Source organism: Pelophylax lessonae, assembly GCF_965119305.1.
Source record: "Pelophylax lessonae genome assembly, chromosome: 9".
Classification (NCBI taxonomy): domain Eukaryota; kingdom Metazoa; phylum Chordata; class Amphibia; order Anura; family Ranidae; genus Pelophylax; species Pelophylax lessonae.
Genome location: NC_138776.1, coordinates 6,516,349 through 6,543,766, shown reverse-complemented (window position 1 = coordinate 6,543,766; position 27,418 = coordinate 6,516,349). Strand labels below are relative to the sequence as shown.

At 43.6% G+C, this 27,418-nt stretch overlaps 1 protein-coding gene across 1 annotated transcript; it reads right to left on the bottom strand.

The window, feature by feature from the left end:
- Positions 1-162: 162 nt before the first annotated feature.
- Positions 163-26,490, bottom strand: LOC309563846 (C3a anaphylatoxin chemotactic receptor-like; the record flags this gene model as incomplete). Its single annotated transcript, XM_082268481.1, has 2 exons — positions 26,389-26,490; positions 163-1,119 (listed from the first exon to the last, which is right to left on the bottom strand). The coding sequence occupies exon 2, from the start codon at positions 1,108-1,110 to the stop codon at positions 163-165; it is 948 nt and encodes a 315-aa protein (XP_082124607.1). The 5' UTR covers positions 1,111-1,119; positions 26,389-26,490.
- Positions 26,491-27,418: the final 928 nt, after the last annotated feature.

The following is a 27,418-nucleotide window of genomic DNA, read 5'->3' as shown; positions in this document are numbered from 1 at the left end:
GCGTTAAATGTGTCCCTAGGGGGTGCCTTCTAACCCAAAGTCAATAAGCACTAAGTCCTGATGGCATGTGACTTTTTCAAGACATTCAGTATGGACACCCCAACACCCTAGCTCGCTAATAAAGCGAAAAACTATAAAACATCTACAAATCCGTCTCATACATTAGAGCGGGAGGCTTTCTTCTGCGGTGGGCTGGTTCTCATTGGATGGTGGGGATAATAAATTCTCCCTAAATATATTTTGCATGATCTCCCCAATAGACTGTCTCAGCTTTTGCTTCATAGCTTTCCCCATGAAGACGTAGAGTATTGGGTTGATGCAACTATTGAAGAAGGCCAGAGGATTTGAGAGAAGGAACAGGAGGAACACTACACCATTCTTAGTGTATAGCGCGGTTACTCCTAGGATGTGGAGGGGGGCCCAGGTGATGAAAAACACGATAATAATACTTATTGCCATCTTGATGGGTTTTCTACCTACTTCAGAAAATCTGATATTTTGTACTTTAAAAGCCAGATGAATGTAACAGATACAAATGATAATAAGAGGGATCAGAAACCCCAAAATTGCACTTGTAAGAATGGTGGGCTCAATCATGTGAGGCTCTAAATAACACATGGTCCTGTTATAGGAGGTGACATATCTGCTGTAGATGGGGACAGGCAGACACATCGTGAAGGAGAACATCCAAATAGCCAAGCATATCATCCACGCCATTTTGACTCTTCTGTGATTTTGGGCCCACACGGGTTGGACAACCAGAATCCATCGGTCAACGCTGATAGCCACCAGGGTGAAGACACTGGTATACATGTTAAGGGGAACGATGAAGGTTATAATCCTGCAGAGGATAGGACCGTACAGCCAGTCTGGGTAGAAGGACTGTGCTATAAAGAATGGAAGACACAAGCAGCACATGATATCGGCCAGAGCAAGGTTCCCAAACCAAATGGTGGTCGTGGTCCTCTCCATCTTCACTCCAGTAACCCAAAGCACCAGAGCATTGCCGGGGACACCCACGAGAGCAGTGAAAGATAAAACCAGGACAAAGAACAAATCCACAGGACTGTAAATCGTGTTTGGTTCCATTTCACTGCTGACATTGGACATCTTGTTTACCTGTAAAGACATCAAGAGTTACTTCATCTGTCTGATAATTATTCAATTTCATATTATTGTAAGGAAAATAATGTAACTTCTAATATAAAAAAATGTGTGTGTGTGTGTGTGTATATATATATATATATATATATATATATATATATATATATATATATATATATATATAAACACACACACTATATTACCAAAAGTATTGGGACGCCTGCCTTTACACACACATGAACTTTAATGGCATCCCAGTCTTAGTCCATAGGGTTCAATATTGAGTTGGCCCACCCTTTGCATCTATAACAGCTTTAACTCTTCTGGGAAGGCTGTCCACAAGGTTTAGGAGTGTGTCTATAGGAATTTTTTGACCATTCTTCCAGATGTTCATTTGGGAGGTCAGGCACTGATGTTGGAGAGAAGGCCTGGCTCACAGTCTGCACTTTAATCCATCCTAAAGGTTTTCTACTGGGTTGAGGTCAGAACTCTGTGCAGGCCAGTCAAGTTCCTACAACCCCCCCCCCCCCCCAAATTACCACTTTTTGTAAAGTAGAAATCCTAAGGAATGTCCTTAGAGGCATTTTCATTTTTTTGTCACAGGTGTTTAAAAAATGACTACATTTTTTTTTTTTACACAAAGTTTTTATTGAAAAGATATATTGCTCAAGCATGCCATGGGTATATGTGTAATTACACCCCAAAATATATACAGAGTACAGGGATACCACATATGTGAGACTTTTTGGGAGCCTAGCTGTGTACGGGACCCCGAAAACCAATCACCACCTTCAGAATTTCAAAGGGAGTACATTTTTCATTGCATTTTCTCACTACCTATCACGGTTTAGGAGGCCCTGAAATGTCAAGATACCACAAAACCTCCCAAATGACCCCATTTTGGAAAGTAGACACCCCAAGCTGTTTGCTGAGAGGCATGGTAAGTCCATGGAATATTTTATATTTTGCCACAAGTTTTGGTAAAATTACATTTAAAAAAAAAAAAAATTAACACAAAGTTGTCACTAAAAAATAAATTGCTCACATATAACATGGGTATATGTGAAATGACACCACAAAATACATTCTGCTGCTTCTCCAGAGTATGGGGATACCGTACCATATGTGAGACTTTTTGGGAGCCTAGATGTGTACGGGACCCCGAAAACCAATCACCATCTTCAGGTTTTCTAATGCCATACATTTCTGATTTTACTCATCACTACCCATCACAGTTACATTTCATGATAGCATAACCCCCCCCCCAAATGACCCCGTTTTGGAAAGTAGACACCACAAGCTATTTGTTGAGAGGTGTGGCGAGTCCATGGAATATTTTATATTTTGCCACAAGTTTCGGGAAATTTACATTTTTTTATTAATTTTTTTTTTAAAACAAAGTTCTCACTAAAAGATAAATTGCTCACATATGCCATGGGTATATGTGGAATGACACCCCAAAATAAATTCTGCTGCTTCTCTTGAGTACAGGGATACCACATGTGTGAGACTTTTTGGGAGCCTAGCTGTGTACGGGACCCCGAAAACCCATCACCACTTTCAGGTTTTCTAATGGCGTAAATTGTGCATTTCACCTCCGCACCACCTGTCACAGTTTCAAAGGCACTAAAATTTCAAGATAGCACAAAACCCCCACAAATGACCCCATTTTGCAAAGTAGAAACTCCAAGCTATTTGCTGAGAGGCATGGTGAGTCCATGGAAAATTTTATACTTTGTCACAAGTTTCAGGAAAATTATTATCATTTTTTTTTGTTTTTTACACAAAGTTGTCACTAAATGATATATTGCTCACACATGCCATGGGTATATGTGAAATGACACCCCAAATTACCTTCTGCTGCTTCTCCTGAGTACAGGGATACTCCATGTGTGAGACTTTTTTGCAGTCTAGCTGAGTACAGGACCCCGAAAACCAATCACCACTTTCAGGCATTCCAAGGGCGTAAATTGTTGATTTCACTCCTTACTACCTATCACAGTTTCGGAGGCCATGAAATGCCAAGACAGCACAAACCCCCCTCCCAAATGACCCATTTTCAGAAAGTAGAAACCCTAAGCAATTTGCAGAGAGGCATGTTGAGTGTTTTGATGATCTAACTTTTTGTCATAAAATTTTGGAAATTGAAAAAAAGAGGAAAAAAAATGCATTTTCCAAAATAAATGAGAGCTGCAAAATACTCACCATGCCTCTCAGCAAATAGCTTGGAGTGTCTACTTTGCAAAATGGGGTCATTTGAGGGGGGGTTGTGCTATCTTGGCATTTCATGGCCTTCAAAACTGTGATAGGTAGTAAGGAGTGAAATCAACAATTTACGCCCTTAGAAAGCCTGAAGGTGGTGGTTGGTTTTCGGGGTCCTGTACGCGGCTAGACTGCCAAAAAGTCTCACACATGGGGTTTCCATGTACTCAGGAGAAGCAGTAGAATGTATTTTGGGGTGTCATTCCACATATACCCATGGCATGCGTAAGCAATATATCATTTAGTGACAACTTTGTGTAAAAAATAAGTAAATAAATAAACAGATTGTCACCTTCCTGAAACTTAGGGAAAAATATAAAATACTCCATGGACTCAATATGCCTCTCAGCAAATAGCTTTGGGTGTCTACTTTTTCTGGCATTTTATGCTCAATCTTAGCCACACATCACCCACTCTTCTAACCACTTGAAAACCAAGCCTTTTCTGTGACTTTTTGTTTACATGAAAAAATATATTTTTTTTACTAGAAAATTACATTATATTTCTTTAAAGCAGAGGCCCTACAGAACAAAATGGTGGATGTTGCAAATTTTTTTGTCACACGGTATTTGCGCACAGATTTTCCAAACACAATTTCTGCGAAAAAAAAATTTAATTTAATGCACAAATACACTATATAATTCCAAATTGTTTGGTAAAATTTAAAAAATGATCTTATACCGAGTACATGGATACCAAACATGACATGCTTTAAAAATGATGCACGCCCATGCAGCGGCAACAAACTACGTACATTACAGTTTACCACTTTAGACTTACAGAGGAGGTCTAGTGCAAGAATTACTTCCCTCGACCTGGCGTCCACGATGAAACCTCACATGCATGCTGCAATTGCAGTTTATATATGACACTAGACCAACGCTTGCGTGTGCCTTTGCGCACAAGCACAGGGGGATGGGGGGCTTGATTTTTTTTTATTTTGCTTTTTTATGTTATTTTGACACCTTTCCTTTCATTTTTTTTTTTTTAAATCATTTTTATTGTTATCACAGTGAATTTAACTATCCCCTATGATAGCAATCTGTAGTGACAGGTACTCTTTTTTAAAAAAAAATTGGGGTCTTTTAGACTCTAGATCTCTCCTCTGACCTTTAAGCATCTGACCACACCAAAATTGGGGTGATAAAATGCAATTTCCCAATGGCGCTGTTTTTTTCTGGCGAAACAGAAGTCATGAAATGCTTGTAGCTTCCGGTATCTTAGGCCATAGAGATGATTGGAGCCATTCTCATCTCCAATCAGCTCTATGGTTAGATAATTAAACCACCGGCTGCACTCTCGGGTTAACCGGTGGGACAGGAGAGCCCGAGAAAAACCACGGAAGGCAGTGGAAGGCGGCAGTGGGGGGAGTCCCCTCCCACTGCTTGTAAAAGCAGTCTAGCGACCAATTATCTGCTAGGATTTCTTTTACATGTAAGCTGACCGCTGGCTGTAAAAAACGATACCAAGGTGATGCCTAAATCTGCAGGCATCATCCTGGTATAACCACTCAAAGTCCAGCAACGTACCAGTACATTGCTGGTCCTTGTTTGGCATATAGTGTAGGTTTTTTTTTTTTTTTCCATGCAGTCTGTGGGCTGAACAAAACAAAGAGAACCTATCAGAAATCACCACAGGAATATTGTGTAGTATTACACACCATTAACCGCCCAAACATCCAAACCCACTTCTTAATGGGGGGTATACATGACAATATTCCACGTATACCTAAAGGTATTTTAACTGCAGTGGTGAAATCAGCCTATCACAGCTGCTGCCATCAGAGGTATCCATATATGCTGTGCGCAAACGCTGTTTGTGTCAGAATGTATAAAATCAGTGTGGCAGCTGTGAGTGTAACCTGCAAGGGAAACAGGTTAACAAAAGAATGAAAAACAAAGTACAGTAAAAGTACAGTAGGAAGAGTAGAAGAACATACAAATAACTGACACGACAACTGTTTTTGGCTTTTTTATTTTATATTTTTTTGTATTTTTTTTTATACTTTTTTTTTGTGAACTGCAATTTTCCAGCTTAGGGTCTCTCAAAATGTCGATAGCCATTGAACATCTTTCGAGACCCTGTGTTAGTGTGCCCTACACTGTATCGTGCTGTACCCTACACTAATACTCCACTAGTGTGTGGTAGCGCTCGAAACATTCCCCGATGCAGAGACCAAGTTGGTCAGGACATTTGGGACAATAATAACGGGTGTCACGCCTAAATCTGCACCTGCTATAGACACAACATCTTCTTTGGGGGTGTCTTTGGGTAGGGGTACTCGGGAGGACATGTGAAAAATGCCTCTCATGCAGCCGGCTCACTGCATCTGGAAGGGAAAGTTGGGCAGGAACACCTCCTGGGTACAGATTGATGATCTCTTCCTGGAATTCTCGTAAGGATCCGGTTCGTCCTGATGCTCTGTATAGTACAAAGGCGTTCAGCATAGCCAATTGGAATAAATAAACAGACACTTTTTTGTACCAGCGTCTGGCTTTACGGGCAACTAAATACTGCGCCAAAAGCTGGTCATTAAGGTCCACCCCTCCCATATTAAGGTTATATTCGTGGACACAGAGGGGTTTCTCCATAACGCCAGTTGCCGTAGTAATTTGGACCGTTGTGTCTGCATGAAGGGAGGACAGAACGAAAACATTCCGTGTATCCCTCCACTTCACTGCAAGCAATTTGTCAGTTTTCAAGCATGCTCTCTCCCCCCGACTAAGACAGGAATTTACAAGCCATTGGGGGAAGCCCCGGTGATTAGGTCGCACGGTGCCACATGCGCCAATCTGTAATTCGAGCAGGTGACTAAATAGTGGCACGCTTGTGTAAAAATTGTCCATGTACAAATGGTTCCCCTTTCCGGATAAGGGTGACACCAAGTCCCAAACTATCTTGCCGCTGCTTCCTATGTAGTCTGGGCAGTTGGGGGGGGCTCCACAGTGCTATCTTTTCCCTCGTAAACCCAGAAACTAACTGTATAGCCTGTGGCCCTGTCACACAGCTTATACAGCTTGACCCGTATCTGGCACGCTTGCTGGGGAGGTACTGTTTCATAGCAAGACAGCCAGTAAACTTAATCAGGGACTCGTCAACGCAGACAACTTGTTGGTGGGTAAACAAGGCTGCAAACCGCTGATTGAAGTGGTCTACGAGGGTCGTTGAAATGCATAAATTGCAGAATTTGCTTGTATCTCGCCCTGGACATGGAGGCAGAATACACGCTCATATGGTGAAGTGGGCTAGTGGACCAATATAGCCGCAATTCACTCTTTTTGGTTATGCCCATGTAGAGGGAAAGGCCCAGAAAGGTTTTAAAATCAGGAACCATTAAAGGTTTCCAGACGAATGGTCTGGCAAGGGGCGAAATTGGGTTGGCCTCGATGAATTGTTGTGCATATAAATTTGATTGATCCACAATAGATCTGAAAAGATCTTCTGTGAAGAACAGCTCATAAAAATTACGAGGCGTAAAATTGGCTGTTTCCACGTGGATTCCAGGTTGGGCAGTGAATGGGGGAAGTACGGGCACTTTAGTATCAGCGGGTTGCCAATCAGGATATGCTAGCGCATCAGGGAGGGCACTATGGGCTCTACGGGCCTGTTTTCGGATACGCGGTGGCTGCGGGCCACTACTTGTGCTAGCTACCGCACCAGCTTCAACTGCACTTATGGGACTCGCCACGTAACCAAGTGTTACTGCAGTGCTGGTTGTACTAGGTCCAGGGTGTACTAGGCCACTGGCACTTGCCAAGCCACCTGAAGGATGAGCGGCACTAGTACTGACACTCTGCTCCATACGAGCACCCTGCAATCTCTGCACCTCAGCAACTCCAGAATGGGGTCGGGTACGTTTGGGTCTAACAGGGATCCATCCGTCGTCAGAGCTGTCTGTCGGGGAGCCGCTGCCAGTGAGGCTTCCCCATCGCTCTCATCTGACATGGTCAGTATACTGTAAGCCTCTGCACTACTGTACCACCGTTTGGTCATTTTAGTAACTAAATTTACCGGTACAGTAGTGTGACTCACAGGTAAAAAAAGCATCTGGTTGTCGAGGACTATTTCAACCGCTACCAAAAACAACTGCTAATGCTAGCAGGGATCAGGCCTGACTCTGCTAACACAGCGGTTTTGTGTGTTGTGTTTTTTTGTAAGTGACAGTAATCTTGATTATTACACTTGCCTGGGTGGGGTGATCTGGGCGGAGGGGTTAAACGCAGGTGCTGGCCGTAATCAGTGCTGATCGTGCAAACACCGCATTTTGGGAACCCTAAACTATTGGGGACGCTAATATAGTTCTGATCAGATCAGATATTGATCTGTTCAAACACTATACTAGTAATGGAAGTGTATGTGTGTGTGTGTGGTAATCAAGGGGTTATTTCTAACTATGCACCGGGGATCTGCGCTATCTTAGACTGACGCTAACGCTAACTAATGTCACCTGTGTCACTAATTATAGTGATCAGAAAAAAACTGTACACTATAAAAGTGACACTGTGACAGGGCAATGAAGGGGTTAACTGGGGGTGATCAGGGGGTTAAATCTTTATTGGGGGGGTGGCGGGGACCCTAAACCTACTTGGGACAGAAAATAATTCGCTAGCGCTAACACAAGTCACAATCACACTAATACAAAAATACAGTAAACCACTGATCGGTTCTGAACCCAATCAGGCCATCAGGGGAGCCAGGGGGCACACAGGAACGCGCCCCAGAGCGGCGGGAATGAGCGACGTAGACCTACGTCGATTTGCCTGTAGCGTGCTGACTGCCGCAGTAAATAGTCGTGCGGCGGTCGGCAAGTGGTTAAGGAGTGGACGGTCCCACATCCTCACAGCTCTCTGCTCTGCCCTCCCTGTGCTCACTGAAGCGCTGGGCTGTGGAGGGAGGGGTGGGAGCGGCTGGCTCAGGCTCTCAGCGGCTCCCCGTACTTCTCCTTTAACAACTGATGACTTATTTAGCTTTGCTTAGCATATAAAACAGAAAGATAAAAAGAAACATTGTTTTATTTTGTATCTTTCTGTTTATTCATCTACAGATCAAAGGGATGAACTTCCATCTGCAGATGAAGTGAGTTTAAAGCAATCTGTCAAGTAAAAAAAAAAATGTATGTATATATATATATATATATATATATATATATATATATATATATATATATATATTACAGTAAAAGGAGTGCCATGAAGAAAGCCCTGAAGAATAGGAACAAAGGGGGTCCCAGGAAGGGCGCTGAAGAGTGTTCTGCAGTACAGTACAGCTTATCTAAAGCGGCTCATTAAATACTACTTAGTCACTAGTGACAAGGTGAAGCAGCGGCCTTGCCGCACACAATTATATCTAACGTCCCAGCAAATTGTGCATAGTTTATTCAAGCTGGAGTATCCCACTCATTCCCTTCTCCTATCCAAGTTCTCAATAAAACCACAAAAACCAAAACTCCTATATTGTTTCTTGACTGAGCCAGTCACTTTGAAGTTGCTGAATTATTGTACTGTTGCTATGGGTAACCCATGGGAGCCCATCATCAGCAGCTCCCAAGGGAGTAGTGCTACATAAACATGCCATTGATGTTTCACCACCTTACTACCATTGTGCGTTAATAAATGGCGGGTAGGTGTATGCACATTTCTAGAATGCCGTTAAAAACGGGACTCTGTCAACTACTCGTGAACATGCCAGGCACGCACGCAATATGAAGATGCAGACCAGAACACGCTAGTGGAATAACGATACACCTTGATTTACCCACTTACCACTATATTTACTGCTGGTAGGCAGTCCCCCGTTGGGCATTGCAATGTCACAGTGAACTTCCTAGTTTAGATCAGCCTTTCTCAACCAGTGTGCCGCAGCACACTGGTGTGTCGCACAGGTCCTTTAGGTGTGCCGCGGGATCATGGGAGAGAAGGGCTGTCAGAGCCCGATTTTCAGATCCCCTGCCAAACTGTACATTGGCACAGATAGAGAGCTTGGTCAGCCTCAAAAGTGACAGTAAAGGGAGGGGAAGTGTGCTGTGCTCTCTGCTTCCCCCTACAGTGCGGTACCTAGCTAAATGAGAAAGGTACTGTGCTAGAATGTTTCAAAAGGCTTTATATGTGTGTGTGTGTGTAGTATCTCACAAAAGTGAGTACACCCCACACATTTTTATAAATATTTTATTCTATCTTTTCATGTGACAACACTGAAGAAATGACACTTAACTACAATGTAAAGTAGCGAGTGTACAGCTTGTATAACAGTGTAAATGTGTCCCCTCAAAATAACTCAACACACAGCCATTAATGTCTAAACCACTGGAAACAAAAGTGAGTACACCCCCAAGTCAAAATGTCCTTCCCCGGTGTCATGTGACTCGTTAGTGTTACAAGGTATAAGGTGTGAATGGGAAGCAGGTGTGTTAAATTTGGTGTTATCGCTCTCACTCTCTCATACTGGCCCCTGGAAGTTCAACATGGCACCTCATGGAAAATAACTCTCTGAGGATCCGAAAAAAAGAATTGCTTTACATAAAGATTGCCTAGGCTATTATATGATTGCCAGGACCCTGAAACTGAGCTGCAGCACGGTGGCCAAGACCATTCAGCAGTTTAACAGGACAGGTTCCACTCAGAACAGGCCTCGCCATGGTCGGCCAAAGATGTTGCATGCACGTGCTCAATGTCATATTCAGAGGTTGTCTTTTGGAAATAGACGTATGAGTGTTGCCAGCTTTGCTGCAGAGGTTGAAGGGGTGGGGGGTCAGCCTGTCAGTGCTCAGACAATACACCGCACACTGCATCAAATTGGTCTGCATGGCTGTCATCCAAGAACAAAGCCTCTTCTAAAGATGATGCACAAGAAGGCCTGCAAACAGTTTGCTGAAGACCAGCAGACTAAAGACATGGATTACTGGAACCATCTCCTGTGGTCTGATGAGACCAAGATAAACCTATTTTGTTCAGATGGTGTCAAGCGTGTGTTTATCAGCAACCAGGTGAGGAGTACAAAGACAAGTGTGTCTTCCTACAGTCAAGCATGGTGGAGGGAGTGTCATGGTCTGGGGCTGCATGAGTGCTACCGGCACTGGGGAGCTACAGTTCATTGAGGGAACCATGAATGCCAACATCTACTGTGACATACTGAAGCAGAGCATGATCCCTTCTTTTCGGAGACTGGGCCGCAGGACAGCTCTCTAACATTATAACGACCCCAAACACCTCCAAGACGACCACTGCCTTCCTAAAAAAGCTGGGGGTAAAGGTAATGGACTGGCCAAGCATGTCTCCAGACCTAAACCCTATTGAACATCTGTGGGACATCCTCAAATGGAGGGAGGAGGAGTGCAAGGTCTCTAACATCCACCAGCTCCATGATGTCATTATGGAGGAGTGGAAGAGGACTCCAGTGGCAACCTGTGAAGCTCTGGTGAACTCCATGCTCAAGAGGGTTAAGGCAGTGCTGGAAAATAATGGTGGCCACACAAAATATTGACACTTTGGGCCCAATTTGGACATTGTCACTTAGGTGTGTACTCACTTTTGTTGCCAGCGGTTTAGACATTAATGGCTGTGTGTTGAGTTTTTTTGAGGGGACAGCAAATTTACACTGTTATACAAGCTGTACACTCACTACTTTACATTGTAGCAAAGTGTAATTTCTTCCGTGTTGTCACATGAAAAGGTAGAATAAAATATTTACAAAAATGTGAGGGTGTACTTACTTTTGTGAGATACTGTGTGTGTGTGTGTGTGTGTGTGTATGTTTAATCCTGACCCCCCTATTTCTGTACCATCAGAACTGCTTTTGTAGGGCTTGTTTCTGATAGCAGCAAGGACTGCTGCTACTCTGAAAAGCAATCCATGCTCAGATTGCTTTTCAGAAGAATTTAACAGTAGGTAAAGAGGCAATATGTTGCCACCTCATCACCTGTTTTAAGCTTGCATACTCAGCATTAACACGCCGCAACCATGCAATGTACACAGTTGTGGGGTGGTTGCAGGGCAGCCCCATTCACCCTGGGTATACCTGCAGCTGCTGCCACAGCATGTCTACACCCCCAGCTGCTGCCTTTGCAGCTAAAGGGGGAGAAGTTGGGGGGTGGTAAAAACAGCTCAACCATGTGGTTTTACAGCCCCTCCAACCTGACATGTGAACAAGCTCTTGTTTACATCTGTGTGGCTGCTTGCTGTGTGTAGGGTAGCACATTCATTTCAATACAGGGAAAGAAGTCCTTGACCCTTTTTTTTTTTTTTAATTGAGCACCCCATGTTTTCCAATGTGTGGGGAACCATTAAAACTTAATGCCACCCCTAAAGAGCAGACTAGTTCGGGAACGAGCGCGATTTCGAGTGTGTTCCGCGACACACAGTGCCTCAAGACTGAAAATACTTTTCAAGGGCGCCCCGATGGAAAAAAGGTTGAGAAACACTGGTATAGAGGCACACAAGTGCGTGTCCCCTGCTGATCTGTGCTGTGATTGGACACAGTGCGAGTTTTTCAGCACGTTACAGCCAATAATTTTGGCTGTATACCTGCTGATCGGCTAGGACCAATCACAGTTAACCCCTTGATTACCCTCCTGATAACTCCTATCACCCAGCCATTGTACAGTATTATCAGGCTCTCCATCCTGCATCTGGTGGTCCCTCTAGTGATGTAAAGATCCTCGGGGGGGTGTGACCGGAAGGAGATCGGGACGGACGTGCTTCCTGGAGCTCCGCCGGTCCCAAGATTTGCATCCGTCCTAATCCGCAGTTTTGGCTGATTTATTCGGGGACATCGCTGCCCACCTAGTGTCCCCCACCACCATAGACTATACTGGGCCACAAATTTTCAGGTTTGGAGCTCCTGGAGCGGATCGGCGATTGCGGCCTAGTCCGGAATAGAAGCCGCGGTCTGCCTAAAGCGGCATCCGGCCGCGGACCTCTACGAAGCGGCAGTTCTGGCTGCATCCTGCGGGCAATCGTTGCTCTACTAACATCCCCAGGCTCCAGAGGTCCTAACTGGCCATAAATGATGCCATATGAACCCTCAGGAGTAGATTGATAATTGCAGCCTAGTAAAGCCCAGTAGCCGCGCACTCCCCTGCAGAAGCATCCGGCAGCAGTCTTTTACACAGCGGCATCCAGCCAAGGTCGGGGATCTGGTAAGGCCTCTTTATTTACACATCCCCTAGACTGCACAAACTCTCCTTCATAGGATAGCCAGCTGATGTAACCCCCGGCCCACTCATCACTTCAAAACTTATTTGGGGAGAATGGCTTGGCAAGTGAGCGGGATGGCAGCGTGAGACCGGAACACCACACCACATTGGGTCTCTAAAGCGCGAATAGGCAACATTTGCACATAATATTGGCAAGATTAACAAATCGGGCAGCAGCACACAGTCGCAACGGTCTGGTCTGGGCACCTCAGGAAGGAATATTCCGGATTTCTTTGGCTCACAGAAATCAGGTAAAAAGAACTCCCTTAACTCAAAGATGGCGCGGGCAGCATTGCAGGATGTGGAAAGGGAATATGACACAGATTCCATAGCTGACACAGAAGAATACAATGGGAGACTCTGATACTACAGATCACCCACTGACTTTTAAAGCAATGACGGCTATTGCAGCCGATATTAAGGGCTCTTTCACTGCTGCCATAATAGACTTGAAAGCGGACATTACCAGGCTTTCTGACCAGATGGCAACAGTGGAAAAAGCAGGACGCTACAGGGACAGAACCCTAAAGAAGCTAGAAGAAGTAACCCTGTCCCACTCATCCCACCTTATAACGATGAACAGACAAATAGAAGATTTGGACAACAGAGGTCGAAGGAATAATATTAGGGTCAGGGGGGTGCCTGAGTCAGTGGACAGGGATCAAATTAAACCTGCATTACGGTCTGTTTTTAACAGTCTCCTGGAACGCCCGGAAGAGTCACCTATAGATTTTGATAGGGCTCACAGGGCACTGCGCCCCAAGGCATCCGAGGACGCACCACCCAGAGACATAATATGCTGTCTTTCTAGTCATCCTTTAAAAGAAGAGATCCTTGCGAAAGCTAGGCAGAATGAGCGCATTATATTCAACGACAGACCTATCCAACTTTTCCAGGATCTCTCACCCATTACCTTGAACAATAGAAGAGCCCTCAGACCTTTGTTAGAGATCCTCAAAGGAAAAAATCTTCCATACAGGTGGAAATTCCCTTTCGCCCTTCAAACCACATTCGAAGGGAAACAATACCTACTACGCACACCAGCTGATCTTCCGGAATTCTGTGCCAATCTACGTTTGGGGGATATAGAACTCCCAGACTGGTACGCGGAGTTCTTCACCACACATATTCAAAACGCTCCCCAAGATGACGTAGAGGCATCCACCTCCAGATCCCCACACAATGCTAAAAGGGGGAAACAACAGAGGAAAAGGGAGCTAAATTCACTTTTTTGGAGCATCACCCAAAATTCCTAGAACACCCAAGACTAGAAATCGTCCGTGACCGATAACACATTACTTTTGACATACCGTTACTCGCATTTCTGCCCACTATATCAGCCCTATATATACATTGGATAACTGGAATACTGAGAAGCCCACTTTTTATATCTCACACCCCATTCAAATCCACCATACAACTTTGAGAACTGTACAATGCTTAGTCACTGGATGGAGATGCAGACCATATGTTAGCACAGAGACTTTCTAGCATCTCTGACGACTTTTTAACTCATATGTTTGCGAGCAGCTTGAAGCACTGAGCAAAACCACAAAATTCACACTAAGTTGCTCCCGATATCTGCTTTCCACCCTCAGTTTTTTTGTACTGACTCGCAATTTATGGGAAAGAAACAGACTACGTTCCTTTTTTCATTTCCAAAACTTTCTTTATTCAATTTTGGGAGCTATTCAATGTTTGGCCACTAGATGGAGACGCGAGCCATATAATGGCTTAGGGATTAAAACATGCTTACATCCTGGTCTCCTTGTGACTTTTGGCAGCAACTACTGAGCGGCTGGATGTATCTTTCCTTATTCATGGGTTGCATATTACCTGTGCAGAACAATCTGGAAATATACTGGGATTCTACAATAGAAGCCACTCTCTCCCTTGTAGGAGATACCGCCACTGTATGTTACTACTGAAACCCCAGTTTATGTCATGGTGACCATACATAAGTCTCAGGAATTCTTAAACTTACAAGACCTGCAGTCTGTTTTGGTACAAGCAGGGATTTGTGCTCTATTTTGTTGTCGCTTATGATAATTACCTTTCACCCTGATGTTATTGAACTGACTCACTAAGTGATCATGTCAGTCTATATCTCTTTTTTATCATCTCTAAGTCAGATGATCACGTATTAACCACTTAAGCCCCGGAAGATTTTACCCCCTTCCTGACCAGGGGGTATTTTGCGATTCGGCACTGCGTGACTTTAATGGACAATTGCGCGGTCGTGCGACGCTGTATCTAAACGAATTTGATGTCCTTTTTTTCCCCACAGAGCTTTCTTTTGGTGGTATTTGATCACCTGTGCGATTTTTTGATCATGCGCTATAAACAAAAAAAAAGCGTAAATTTTGCAAAAATAGCAATATTTTTCACATTTTTTTATATGAAATTCCCCCCCAAAAAAATGTAAAAATCAAAATTTTTTAACATTTTCGGCCAATTTGTTTTATGCTACCTATGTTTGGTAAAAAAAAAATCGCAAAAAGCGTATTTTGATTGGTTTGCGCAAAGTTATCGCGTTTACTAACAAAGGGAAAGATTTTTGTCATTTTTGTTGTTTTTTTTTTAACGAGTAATGGCGGCGATCTGCGTTTTTTTTTTTTTGCGGTACTGTGACATTGCGGCGGACAGATCGGACCCTTGACTGACATTTTTGACACTTTTGGGGTTACCAGTGACATTTCTACAGTAATCAGTGCTATACATATGCGCTGTTACTGTAAAAATACACTGGCAGTGAAGGGGTTAACATTTTTTTGAAAGGGAGGGGCTATGTGTGTCCCTAGGGGCGTGCTTTCTACTGTGATTGGCTGTGGCTTCAGATGTATGAACAGTGATCAACGGTTCTACATAGTAGAACCGTATGATCATCCTTCATACACAAGCCGCCTGACTTTCTCCCTCTCCCCCGACGATCGCAGAGTGACCGGCGGACATCGGGTCCGCCGGTCACACGCGCGGGGGGGGGTGTGACCGGGCGGGAGCGGGAGCGCGCCTCCGGCGGCGCGCGCTCGCTCCCTAGACCCTCACAAGCTAGCGACGTAGACCTACATCGCTTTGCCTGTGAGGGGCTGACTGCCGACGTAGATCTGCGTTAGGCAGTCGGCAAGTGGTTAAGGTCCTATCATATGCTTCTCAGCAATTCTGATAGAGACCCTGCTTATCAATGTGATCAGTGGGTTTGAACACTATGGAGATGGAGTCTGGGTCCATGTCTGTTATTTGGCTATCAGTTTTTACTGTTCATTGAATAGTGTCTCTACTACTGTAATTAATGTTTGTTTCTCCACACTGATCCAGTAGTTTATAATTGCCTGGTGTGAGTGTACAGCACTCTTGACCCTCTTTAGGGCTGGTTATCTACATCCAAATTGAACATACCTGATGGGTACACTTTAAACTACCCTGCAGGGTCATAGCAGCACCATATATATCTGGAACATACCGGAATCCTTTTACCTTTGAGGTCACATTGGAGCTGCTCACTACTATGACACACCCGGGTTATAGATGAGATGCAGGGCTTGTGTGAAATTTTAACTCTTAACGCCCCCATTCTAGTTGTCCTAAAATATTGCCTATTGTTATTGTTATCGAAAACATGACTGGTATTTTTATTGTTATGCTCATTTCTGATCTTGTGAACGGTAAAGGGTTCACAATTATAGTTACAGCTGATATTACCAGTCGGTTAACTAATCACTTTATTTCAGGAGACCTGATGTGGTTGGATTCCACATCGTTGTAACTAAGTGTAATTTAGTACAAGAGGCCGTCCTCTTGCAAGTCATCCATTATCCCAAAGGATCACTTTTGCTTGAATATAGTATTTTCTGTATTTACATCCTCGTTTTAAGCAATCTCGGGGGAGCCTTGTTTCTTTCTTGGCTCCTTCGACCTTGCTCCACTTGTAGTCTACCTCTTTACTTTCTTCTTCTTTACCTTTCTTTTTTCTCTATTCTATATCCTTTTTCCTACACTCCTATTGTGTCTCCATCTCCCCCCCCCCCCCAACTCCTTCCCTCCCCTCTCTTTCATCATTCTAATCAGGGCACGTATTAATCCCTACTTATTTAGTTTCCTAGGTGAAGAGCTCGGCCAAGGTGAGACACCACAAAAACTACATGGTTTACTCCAAACTGGGTAAGAACCCTTTCATAATCTCGCACAACACAAATGGGCTGAATATTCCTGAAAAAAGAAACAAGATTTTATATGAGCTTAAAAAATGTAAGCCTCAGGTGGTTTTCTTACAAGAAACCCATTTTAAAGGACCAAATCATCCCTCTATGACAAACACATTTTTTCCGAATGCCTACTATGCTTCTAACAATCAAACGAAAACTAAAGGAGTTGCCATATTGTTTCATAAAGATACACCATTTAACTTAGACAAACAACTGATTGATCCAGAGGGGAGGTATATCTTTCTATCAGGCACCCTAGCCGGTAAACCTATAACTCTAGCAAATGTATACTTTCCCAACCATGCCCATCTAACATTTTGCAATAAAATGATAGCGGAACTGAAAAGCTTTGCAAAAGGCTGTATAATATTAGGCGGAGACTTTAATGTACCCCTAGATCCCCTGCGCGACACCTCTACAGGTAACTCTAGTATAAAATTCTCGATTTTAAAGAGAATAAAGGCTTCCTTGCATTCTTTGACACTAGTCGATGTATGGAGAACAATGCATCCCTCAGGTAGGGATTTTGCACATTTTTCAGTCCCACATAACAGATATGCCAGGATCGATAATATTTTCATATCACAAAGAGACCTGGGAGAGGTGTCGGGGGCGGAAATTGGGTTGACCACCTTAGCCGACCATGCGCCAATTTCTTTACACCTGAATTTTTCTCCCGTGTGCAGATGTGATAAATCCTGGAGACTGAACCCTGCACTATTGCTGGACCTACCTACCCAAACGTATGTTCAAACTGTCTTACACAATTATTTTACGGAAAATTCATCCAAGAAATATCCCCACGTACAGTATGGGAGGCCCATAAGGCAGTTTGCAGGGGGGAACTTATTCGCATTGGGGCATGGAAGAAACAGGAAAAAGAAAATCTCAGAGCCAACTTAATAGCCAAAATAAGGGAACTTGAAACTCAACATAAACGCTCCTTAGCAGAACACGTAGAAAATGATCTAAATCAGGCTAGGAAAGACCTTAGAGAACTCCTTAATTCAAATGTGAAACGTATCCTTTTCTTTAAGAAGGTTATATATTATGAACATGGAGACAAGGCAGGGAAATTTTTGGCTAGAGCCCTGAAAGAGTCTCAATGTTCTAATAATGTACTGGGCATTAAGCATCCAAATGGACATGTCACGCAGGAATCTAAGGACATAGCCAACACGTTTAAAGAGTTCTATTCAAAACTATATAATATCCCCCCACAAAATAGAGTCGAGAGCAGTTCTGCTACGAGACCAGAGGCCATTAGAGAATATCTAATAAACAGTGGCTTGCCTGTTCTAGACCAAGTTGACTTGACGCCCCTAGAGTTGGAGATTACCCCAGACGAGGTCAAATGGGCCATTAAATCACTTAAACCAGGGAAAAGTCCTGGCCCAGACAGATTCACGTCACAATATTACAAAACGTACTCAGAAACTTTATCTAAACATCTCGCTGATGCTATTAATGTAATCAAATCTGGGCATAAACCATCCACTGACTTCTTCTTAGCCCATATTGCGGTGATCCCGAAGCCCGACAAAGATTCAACTACAGACCAATTTCTTTACTCAACACGGATTTAAAAATTTTATCAAAAATTATGGCCGATAGAATCAGACCCTTACTAGAAAAGATCATAGGACCAGATCAGGTGGGTTTCATGCCGGGAAGGGAAGCACGTGATAATGTGATCAAATCAATTAATCTGATCCACGGTGCACCCAGAGCTGGTTTTGAAGGTCTCCTGCTGTCCACGGACGCAGAAAAGGCCTTTGACCGCGTTGCCTGGGATTTTCTCTTTGAGGCGTGTGCTCACATTGGTCTCGGCCCCAATATGATGACATGGATACGCGCATTGTACTCCTCACCGAGGGCGAAGGTTAAAGTAAATGGGGTCTTCTCAGACCCACTAGAATTGAGAAATGGCACAAGGCAGGGTTGTCCCCTTTCACCCTTATTGTTCATCTTATCATTAGAACCACTCATTAGGACCATACACTTAGACCCGTCAATTAAAGGTATTACATTTCAGCATAAAGAATTTAAAGTTGCGGCATATGCAGATGACCTGCTTTTTTATATTTCACAGCCCCACATATCCATCCCCAATTTAAACCAACAATTTAAGATCTATAGATATCTTTCAAATTTCAAAGTGAATAACTCTAAGTCTGAAGCCATGAATTTATCTCTCCCTCCCAATATGATTACTCTTACTAGACAAAATTGCCCATACCGCTGGGAAACAACCTCACTGAAATATCTACCTTACACCCACAACGGATAAGTTGTTTGAGGCCAACTTTCTACCCTTACTTAAAAAACGAACCTGTGATCTTGAGCGTTGGGATAAAGGGAGATTTTCCTGGTTTGGAAGGGCTGCGATAGTTAAAATGGCAGTCCTGCCTAGACTATTATACCTATTTCATGCACTCCCTATCCATATCCCCACAACATATTTCTGTAAACTCACTTCCTTGCAAAGAAAAACACCCTAGGATTAATCTTCAATATCTCCAAAGGAATAGAGAGGACGGGGGCATGGGGTTACCACATTTTTACAAATACTATGCTGCCACCCACCTCACGAGGATTATAGACTGGCATTGCCACGACGAATCCAAAGAGTGGGTTACCATAGAAAGAAAGTGGTCAAATTATAACACACACTACTTATTGTGGTCAAATCAATCATCATATCCAACCTCGATAAAATCTCACCCCTTGATTAACACCACACTCTCAATCTTTCAAAAGCTGATGCTAAAGCACAGACTCTCCATGATATATTTATCATATGGACAGGACCAGAAAGCATGATCAAAGAATGCCTGCAAGCCATGAACAACAATGAGTATAATATGTTCTTTACTCTCAACTACGATAAGGAGAAAATTGCTTTTTTGGACACTTGGATCATCAAAGGTAACGATGGACTCCTAAAGACAACTCTATATAGGAAGGAGACAGCCGGCAATTCCATACTGCATGCGTCAAGCTTCCACCCCACCCCACTGAAGAATGCAATCCCATACAGTCAGTTTCTTAGGCTTAAAAGAAACTGCACTACTGAACAAGATTTCCAGAAAGAGGCAAACATCCTCACCGCAAGGCTACTAAGAAGGGGCTACACAAAGACGACTTTGAGAAAAGCGTTTAACAGAGTTAAGAAGCAAGACAGACATAATATTCTATTCAAAAATGAAAACAGACGGAAACTCACTGAACAGGAAAACACAACCAGGATAATAATGAGGTTTACAAACGACCACCAAAAAATAAAGAAGATCATCTCAAAAAACTGGCTGATCCTAAAAGAAGACCCCGTGGTAAAATCATTTATACCAGAGAATCCACAAATGTAGGAAAGACCAAACAAGAATTTGGCAAACGGGTCAATCAACACATCAACAGCATGCAATTGTGCAACTTCTACGTAGCCCTCGGGAGGCATGTTGCCCACTATCACAAAAACAGAATGCCCAAAGTGACTTTTATAGCACTTGAAAGGATTCATATACCACATCGTGGGGGGGGGACTGGAATAAAAGACTGCTTCAGATGGAAATGAGGTGGATTAGACGCCTCTATGCCACAAAACCTCCTGGCCTAAATGAAAACGAGAGCTTCCGCCCGTTTCTTGAAGGCTTTGCCTCTGGCAAGACAGATTAATGACTCCTCCATTCATCCTTACGCTTGTATCAATGTGATCTCCATACATCCCTCCCATGACCCCACATACATCAGCCCCCCCCCCCCCCCGCTTTCCAGTGTTGTAAACAAACTGCATATGGGATATATGTTTTATTCCACTGTATTTAAAGCACTGCCTATTTCCACATTAGTGCTCAAGAACCCGATTGTATATGGACATGGCCCTGGAGCGATCCATGGTACTGCCCGGCAATCGGGAATGTCCCTCCCTGACCCACAGCCACCTGTGGTGGTGATATATGCTACTGCTGTTAAGATATTGTGCCATTATCACTTTTATTTCATAAATTGTATTATAAGTATACTATAACCATTGTAATATTGTCGAATCCACCTTTGTGTGAATGCACACTTATATCAACTGAATCAGAAATGCCTTCGATTCCGCATATTTTGTTTTGTTAATACATGGGTATACACCATGCTTCCGCCGATTGGCCCCGCAATGTCCCACAGTCACACCCGGCACGGGAAACCCCTACTTCGTAGGGGATTCCTGGGACCAATCAAATCCCCTCGGGAGAAGATGGCCCCTCCTCCCGTGTCGGCGGCCAGAGCGGCGTCCCCAGCAACGGGGTTGCGACCTGCGCGCGCATCCATTCGGCGCAGGCGCAGATGTCGGTGCCACGTCACGCCGCTATGGAGCCCGCCTACGTGCAGCGCGCAATGCGCATGCGCGAGGGGCTTCTTAAGGCCGGGGAACGAACAGGCAATCCTCACTCCTCTCCAGCAGAGGGGAGAGGATGAACCTAACCTGCGCTGGCTGAAAGAATACCTCCATCCCATCCTGAAAAACGTAAGTGCTACGGACTTCAAAGCCCTTATTTTTTAAATAAAATTTTGGCACCTAGTCACGGTAATAAAACGTCACCTTACCTGTGTAAAAACATCATCTTTCAAGTCAAGCACAATGAGATGTCGGCACTTATCCCGGTAAAAAAACGAACACCATAGTCACACTACTCTTGAAGTCACTCTGTACTATATAAACTCTATCCACAAAACCAATTACTATTACACTTCAGATCAAGAGCCCGGTGGATAAAGAGGGGATTATACCCCAAGGACCCCGGTGGCAAGCCCCTCCTACCAGTCAACTTAACTGTAAGTGGAGGAATATATACATATATATAATTTTTGAATCACTCGCATGACTTATCTGAACCCCAGTTTTAAGAAACATCATATATTATCTTAGGCCTTGCAGTACACGACTCCCGCTGTGAATGTGAACGGATATAGGGCTTCTGCGCAGGAACAATGGCTACACCCATGTATGTAATTTTCAAACATTATCAATATTAAGATTGTACTGGATATATTTTAGAGGATTTTTTCAATAATCCTTACATTTCATGTCATTCTCATAGACCACAGACTGAGTGACTGAACGCTTTGAGAAAGGCCCATGATAGAGCCGAAACGCGTCAGCAATCTAGGATTTTTTCTGAAATAACCTTCCTTTCCAACATCCATGGGAAAACAGAAAAAATCCATGTTTAAAGTCACCAGATGCACCATTGTCACTGATTCTGTTGAATCATCTTTTTCTTCCTCACACTTGGGCCTCTGTCCCAAGCACAATTTTCACTAAATGTTTACTGTATATATCCTACTGGTATTTATGGATTAAATACTACTTCTTTTTATATTTGTCATTTCCTTGATATATATATCATAATTTCCTTTGTATATCCATTCACTTGCCGTAAAGTCCCATTCTATCTGGTTTGAGGCACCAGCAACCCCCAAGATCTATAGATATCTATCAAATTTCAAAGTGAATAACTCTAAGTCTGAAGCCATGAATTTATCTCTCCCTCCCAATATGATTACTCTTACTAGACAAAATTGCCCATACCGCTGGGAAACAACCTCACTGAAATATCTAGGTATTAACCTTACACCCACAACTGATAAGTTGTTTGAGGCCAACTTTCTACCCTTACTTAAAAAACGAACCTGTGATCTTGAGCGTTGGGATAAAGGGAGATTTTCCTGGTTTGGAAGGGCTGCGATAGTTAAAATGGCAGTCCTGCCTAGACTATTATACCTATTTCATGCACTCCCTATCCATATCCCCACAACATATTTCCGTAAGCTCACTTCCTTGCAAAGAAAAACACCCTAGGATTAATCTTCAATATCTCCAAAGGAATAGAGAGGACGGGGGCATGGGGTTACCAAATTTTTACAAATACTATGCTGCCACCCACCTCACGAGGATTATAGACTGGCATTGCCACGACGAATCCAAAGAGTGGGTTACCATAGAAAGAAAGTGGTCAAATTATAACACACACTACTTATTGTGGTCAAATCAATCATCATATCCAACCTCGATAAAATCTCACCCCTTGATTAACACCACACTCTCAATCTTTCAAAAGCTGATGCTAAAGCACGGACTCTCCACATGCCCCAGTCCACTCACCTCCTTATACAAAAATCCAGATTTCCCCCCAGGAGTGATAAATAAATCCCTAATCAGAATGGTAAATGGTAATCCAAAGCCTCTGACTGCTTCACAATGCTTTTCAAATGCCAGTTTTCTGCCATTTAGAGAATTGAGGAGTAAATGCAACACTACACCATACTTAACTTACTGGAATTATGTTCAGATACACGATTTCATCCGCAACTGTAAAAAAAACTCCTCTCTTGACAAGAGAACTCACGGAGTTTGAGCGATGTTGCTCACTAGGTGCCCCTATGAGGAAGGTTACCTCACTAGCTTACAAATGGCTGAATGCTACACCCCCGGACTCACCTGATCCCTTCAAGATTGTTTGGGAAAGAGACCTTGGGGAAAGTTTTACAAAGGCACAGTGGAGGAGATTGTGTGTTTTTTCATACAAATGCTCACTCAGTACCAAAATGCAGGAAAACGCCTCCAAAATAAGGACACAGTGGTACAGAATCCCAACTAAATTGAAAGTGTGGTACCCCACGATTTCTGACAATTGTTGGAGATGTGGCACACACAGAGGTAGTTTTTTACATGTGTGGTGGTCATGCCAAAAGATTAAGCCATTTTGGGAATCAGTGGCATGCCGGATCAAGCACATCACTGGCCTGGATCTTAAATTTGATGTACCTACATTCCTATTGCACATTAATACCTTCTCCTATAGGAAATATAAATTTTCATTGGTGAGGCACCATCTTAATGCGGCTAAATGTTTGATTCCCATTCACTGGAACTCAGCAAACATCCCAAGTCTCAGAGACTGGATTGTTAAGGTTGATCAGATCTATGAGATGGAAAAGACTGCGGCCATGAGATACGAGAGGAATGATAACTTTCATAAAATGTGGTCCACTTGGTCTTTTTTTCTCTACAACTCAAGAATATCTTGATTTGAAAACATTGAGTTGATTACGATTGGTCCCCTCTCTTGATAATAAAATTGCCCCTCAAAACTGGATCCAAATTGAAATTGAAAACGACTGAATTTCTCCTTTACTGTTGTCGCATAACACATAGTCCTTTACCTCCCTCGTCTACCCTCATTCCCCTCCCTTCCCCCATATCCCCTCCTCATAATTCCTCCTTCTCCTGTTTGTCTCCTTTTACTTACTCATTTTTTCTCCTCCTTTCTTATTATATCTATTTTCCCTTTCATAATCTATCTACCCCCTTTCCCTGGCTGGATGTTCTGGTCCTGCCTGGGATGGGAGGTCTCTATATATGTTAGCTTATATATGATGCTAGTTGCCACATGGCGATAGATACCGTCAGTAAGGTACAACAGTGTTCTTAAACTCCCACATCTAGGTAAGGTACAAGATTATATTTTGGTTATCTATCATACTTGATGTGTAATTCACCTTTCTTGGTGACTCTCCAGTTGATAAGATTTTGTTATCTTCTTTTACCTTGAAATGCCTTAATCTCTCCGGAGGTGTTACTTGCTGTTAACATGAAAACAAGATACTGTTGTTTTTATAAACAATTTTTGTAATCTATTGTTGTTCAACTGTTACTTATTTGCCCCGGTTCACACTGAGGCGACCTGTGAGGCGACCTGGTCGCCTCACAGGTCGCCGTAGGTCGCCTCCCATAGGGAAGCTGCGGACCCGTTCTAATAGGAGCGACACAAGTCGCTCCGACTTAGAAAAAGGGTCCGGAGCTTCTTTGGGGCGACCAGGAGGCGACCGCCATAGATTTCAATGTTATGAAGTCCGTGGTGGCCGCTCCGAGGTCGCGACGCGCTGCTCGCACCGCGACCTCGGAGGTCGCGGTGCGAAGTAGCGTCGCCCCGATGTGAACGGGGCCTTAGTCATATGCTTTAATTACCTTAATAAAGCACCTTTTTGTGAAAAAAAAAAAGATCCATATAGAGGAATCTGAACCTCCTTCCTCTTGCTGGTGACCCCTCTAGTGATATAAAGATCTATAAAGAGGAATCAGGACCTCCTTTCTCCTGCTGGTGACACCTCTAGTGATATAAAGATCTATATAGAGGAATCAGGACCTCCTTCCTCTTACTGGTGACACCTCTAGTGATATAAAGATCCATATAGAGGAATCAGGACCTCCTTTCTCCTGCTGGTGGCCCCTCTAGTGATATAAAGATCTATATAGAGGAATCAGGACCTCCTTTCTCCTGCTGGAGACCCCTCTAGTGATATAAAGATCTATATAGAGGAATTAGGACCTCCTTCCTCTTACTGGTGACACCTCTAGTGATATAAAGATCTAAAAAAAAATGAATCAAGACCTTCTTACTCCTTCTGACGAACCCATTAGTGATAGCAGGTTCTATATAGAGGAATCAGAACCTCCTTCCTCCTGCTGGTGACTACTCTAGTGATATAAATATCTATAAAGAGGAATTGAGACCTCATTCCTCCTGCTAGTGACCCCCCTATTAATGTAAAGATCTATATAGAGGAATCCAAACTTCCTTCCTCCTGCCCCTCTATTGATGTAAAGATCTATATAGAGGAATCAGGACCTCCTTCCTCCTGCTGGTGACACCTCTAGTTATATTAAGATCTATATAGAGAAATCTGGACCACCTTCCTCCTGCTGATGATCCCTCTAGTAATATAAAGATCTATATAGAAGAATCGGGACCACCTTTCTCCTGCTGATAATCCCTCTATAAATATAAAGATCTATATTGAGTATTCAGGTCCTCCCGCTTCCTGATTGGCCGAAAGGCAAACCCCACGCCATTGGTCGAGGAGGAGGCGCCACGGGAGGACCGAGGAGACGTGGGGGATCCGGGGACTGAACTGAAGAAAAGTGAGGTAAGTGCATGGACGGGTCTCGCGGGGGGAACGCTGGCGCTCTGCATTGAAAGGTGGCACGCTGGCATCTCTACATTGAAAGGCGGCACTCTGCATTTATTGGGGGCATTGCTGTGGCACTCTGCATTTATTGGGGGCAATGCTGTGGCACTCTGCATTTATTGGGGGCATTGCTGTGGCACTCTGCATTTATTGGGGGCAATGCTGTGGCAATCTGCATTTATTGGTGGCATTGCTGTGGCACTCTGCATTTATTGGGGGCATTGCTGTGGCACTCTGCATTTATTGGTGGCATTGCTGTGGCACTCTGCATTTATTGGGGGCATTTCTGTGGCACTCTGAATTTATTGGGGGCATTGCTGTGGCACTCTGCATTTATTGGGGGCATTGCTGTGGCACTCTGCATTTATTGGGGGCAATGCTGTGGCACTCTGCATTTATTGGAGGCAATGCTGTGGCACTCTGCATTTATTGGGGGCATTGCTGTGGCACTCTTCATTTATTGTTATGTTGTCATGTAATTTTTTTTTTTGGGGGGGGGGGGGGCGCCGGGAGGGAGTCTTGCCCGGGGAGCAATTTAATGTAGAACCGCCACTGATCCATGTACAACCAAACTCTGATATCTAGCCTTCACCCAACCACGCATCCACTGACCTGTTGGTAGAGTCTTACCTCCTGTCTGCAGCAGATCGGAAGAATCTTCTTGAATGGTATCAAGTAATCTGGAGCTTAGTAATCAAATGGCAGCAGTATCTGCATAAACAGAAAATCCAGATATTATCAATAGTGGAAAAGCTTCATCCCCATGGATCTAGAAAATAGTAGAAGGTAGCAGCACACAGGGAACAAACACAATTCTACTCACATCCTCAAACTAGAAAAGAGAAATAACAGATGAGACAGCTGAACAAATTGTAGTAAAAATTGAAAAATTTACAAGTCTTTGAATTCACTAAACTTACCTTTCACAACTTCCTTTCTGAGTTATTTTGAAATATCAGCACTTAGAAGGAAAAAAATGCATCACTGTAAGTGGTTTTTAGGTGGAAATAACACACACAGTCCCAGTACAATGAAATAACTTGTAATTAGTGTTGAGCGAACACGGACTGTATTATTCGGGTTCGTACTGAATAATTGGATTTTTGTTACCCGAACACGGACCCGAAAACTTTACTGTATGTTCGGGTTTAAAATCCGTGTTCGGTCATTTTATTTCCGGGTTTGTATGTATTGGCGCGCTTTTAATGGCGGGCTTTCAACAGCCAATCAACAAGCGTTTAACTGGTGTGCCTTAAGCCCTCCCAGCCATGCCTACAAATGTATTAGTAGCTGTGATTGGCCATCTGAAGCATGTGACCAAGTCTTTATAAGTTCGAGACCGAGCGTCGCTGCGTCATTCTGCTGTAGTACATGGAGAGAGCACACATCATACGTGCTGGCTGCTGATTAGGGACAGACAGTCATAAATTATATTGTGTCCGAAAATAATTCAGAATCAGGGACAGGTCGGAGTGCTGCAGGCAGGGCGAGTTGTTAGGGCATTTTAGGGCGAGGCTGGAGATAGGCAGGGTCAGTGTTCTACAATCGATTTTGCTGTGTGGGGGGGTTTGCAGTGCCGGCAGTGACCGATCTTATCGATCATTTTAGGGCGAGGCTGGAGATAGGCAGGGTCAGTGTTCTA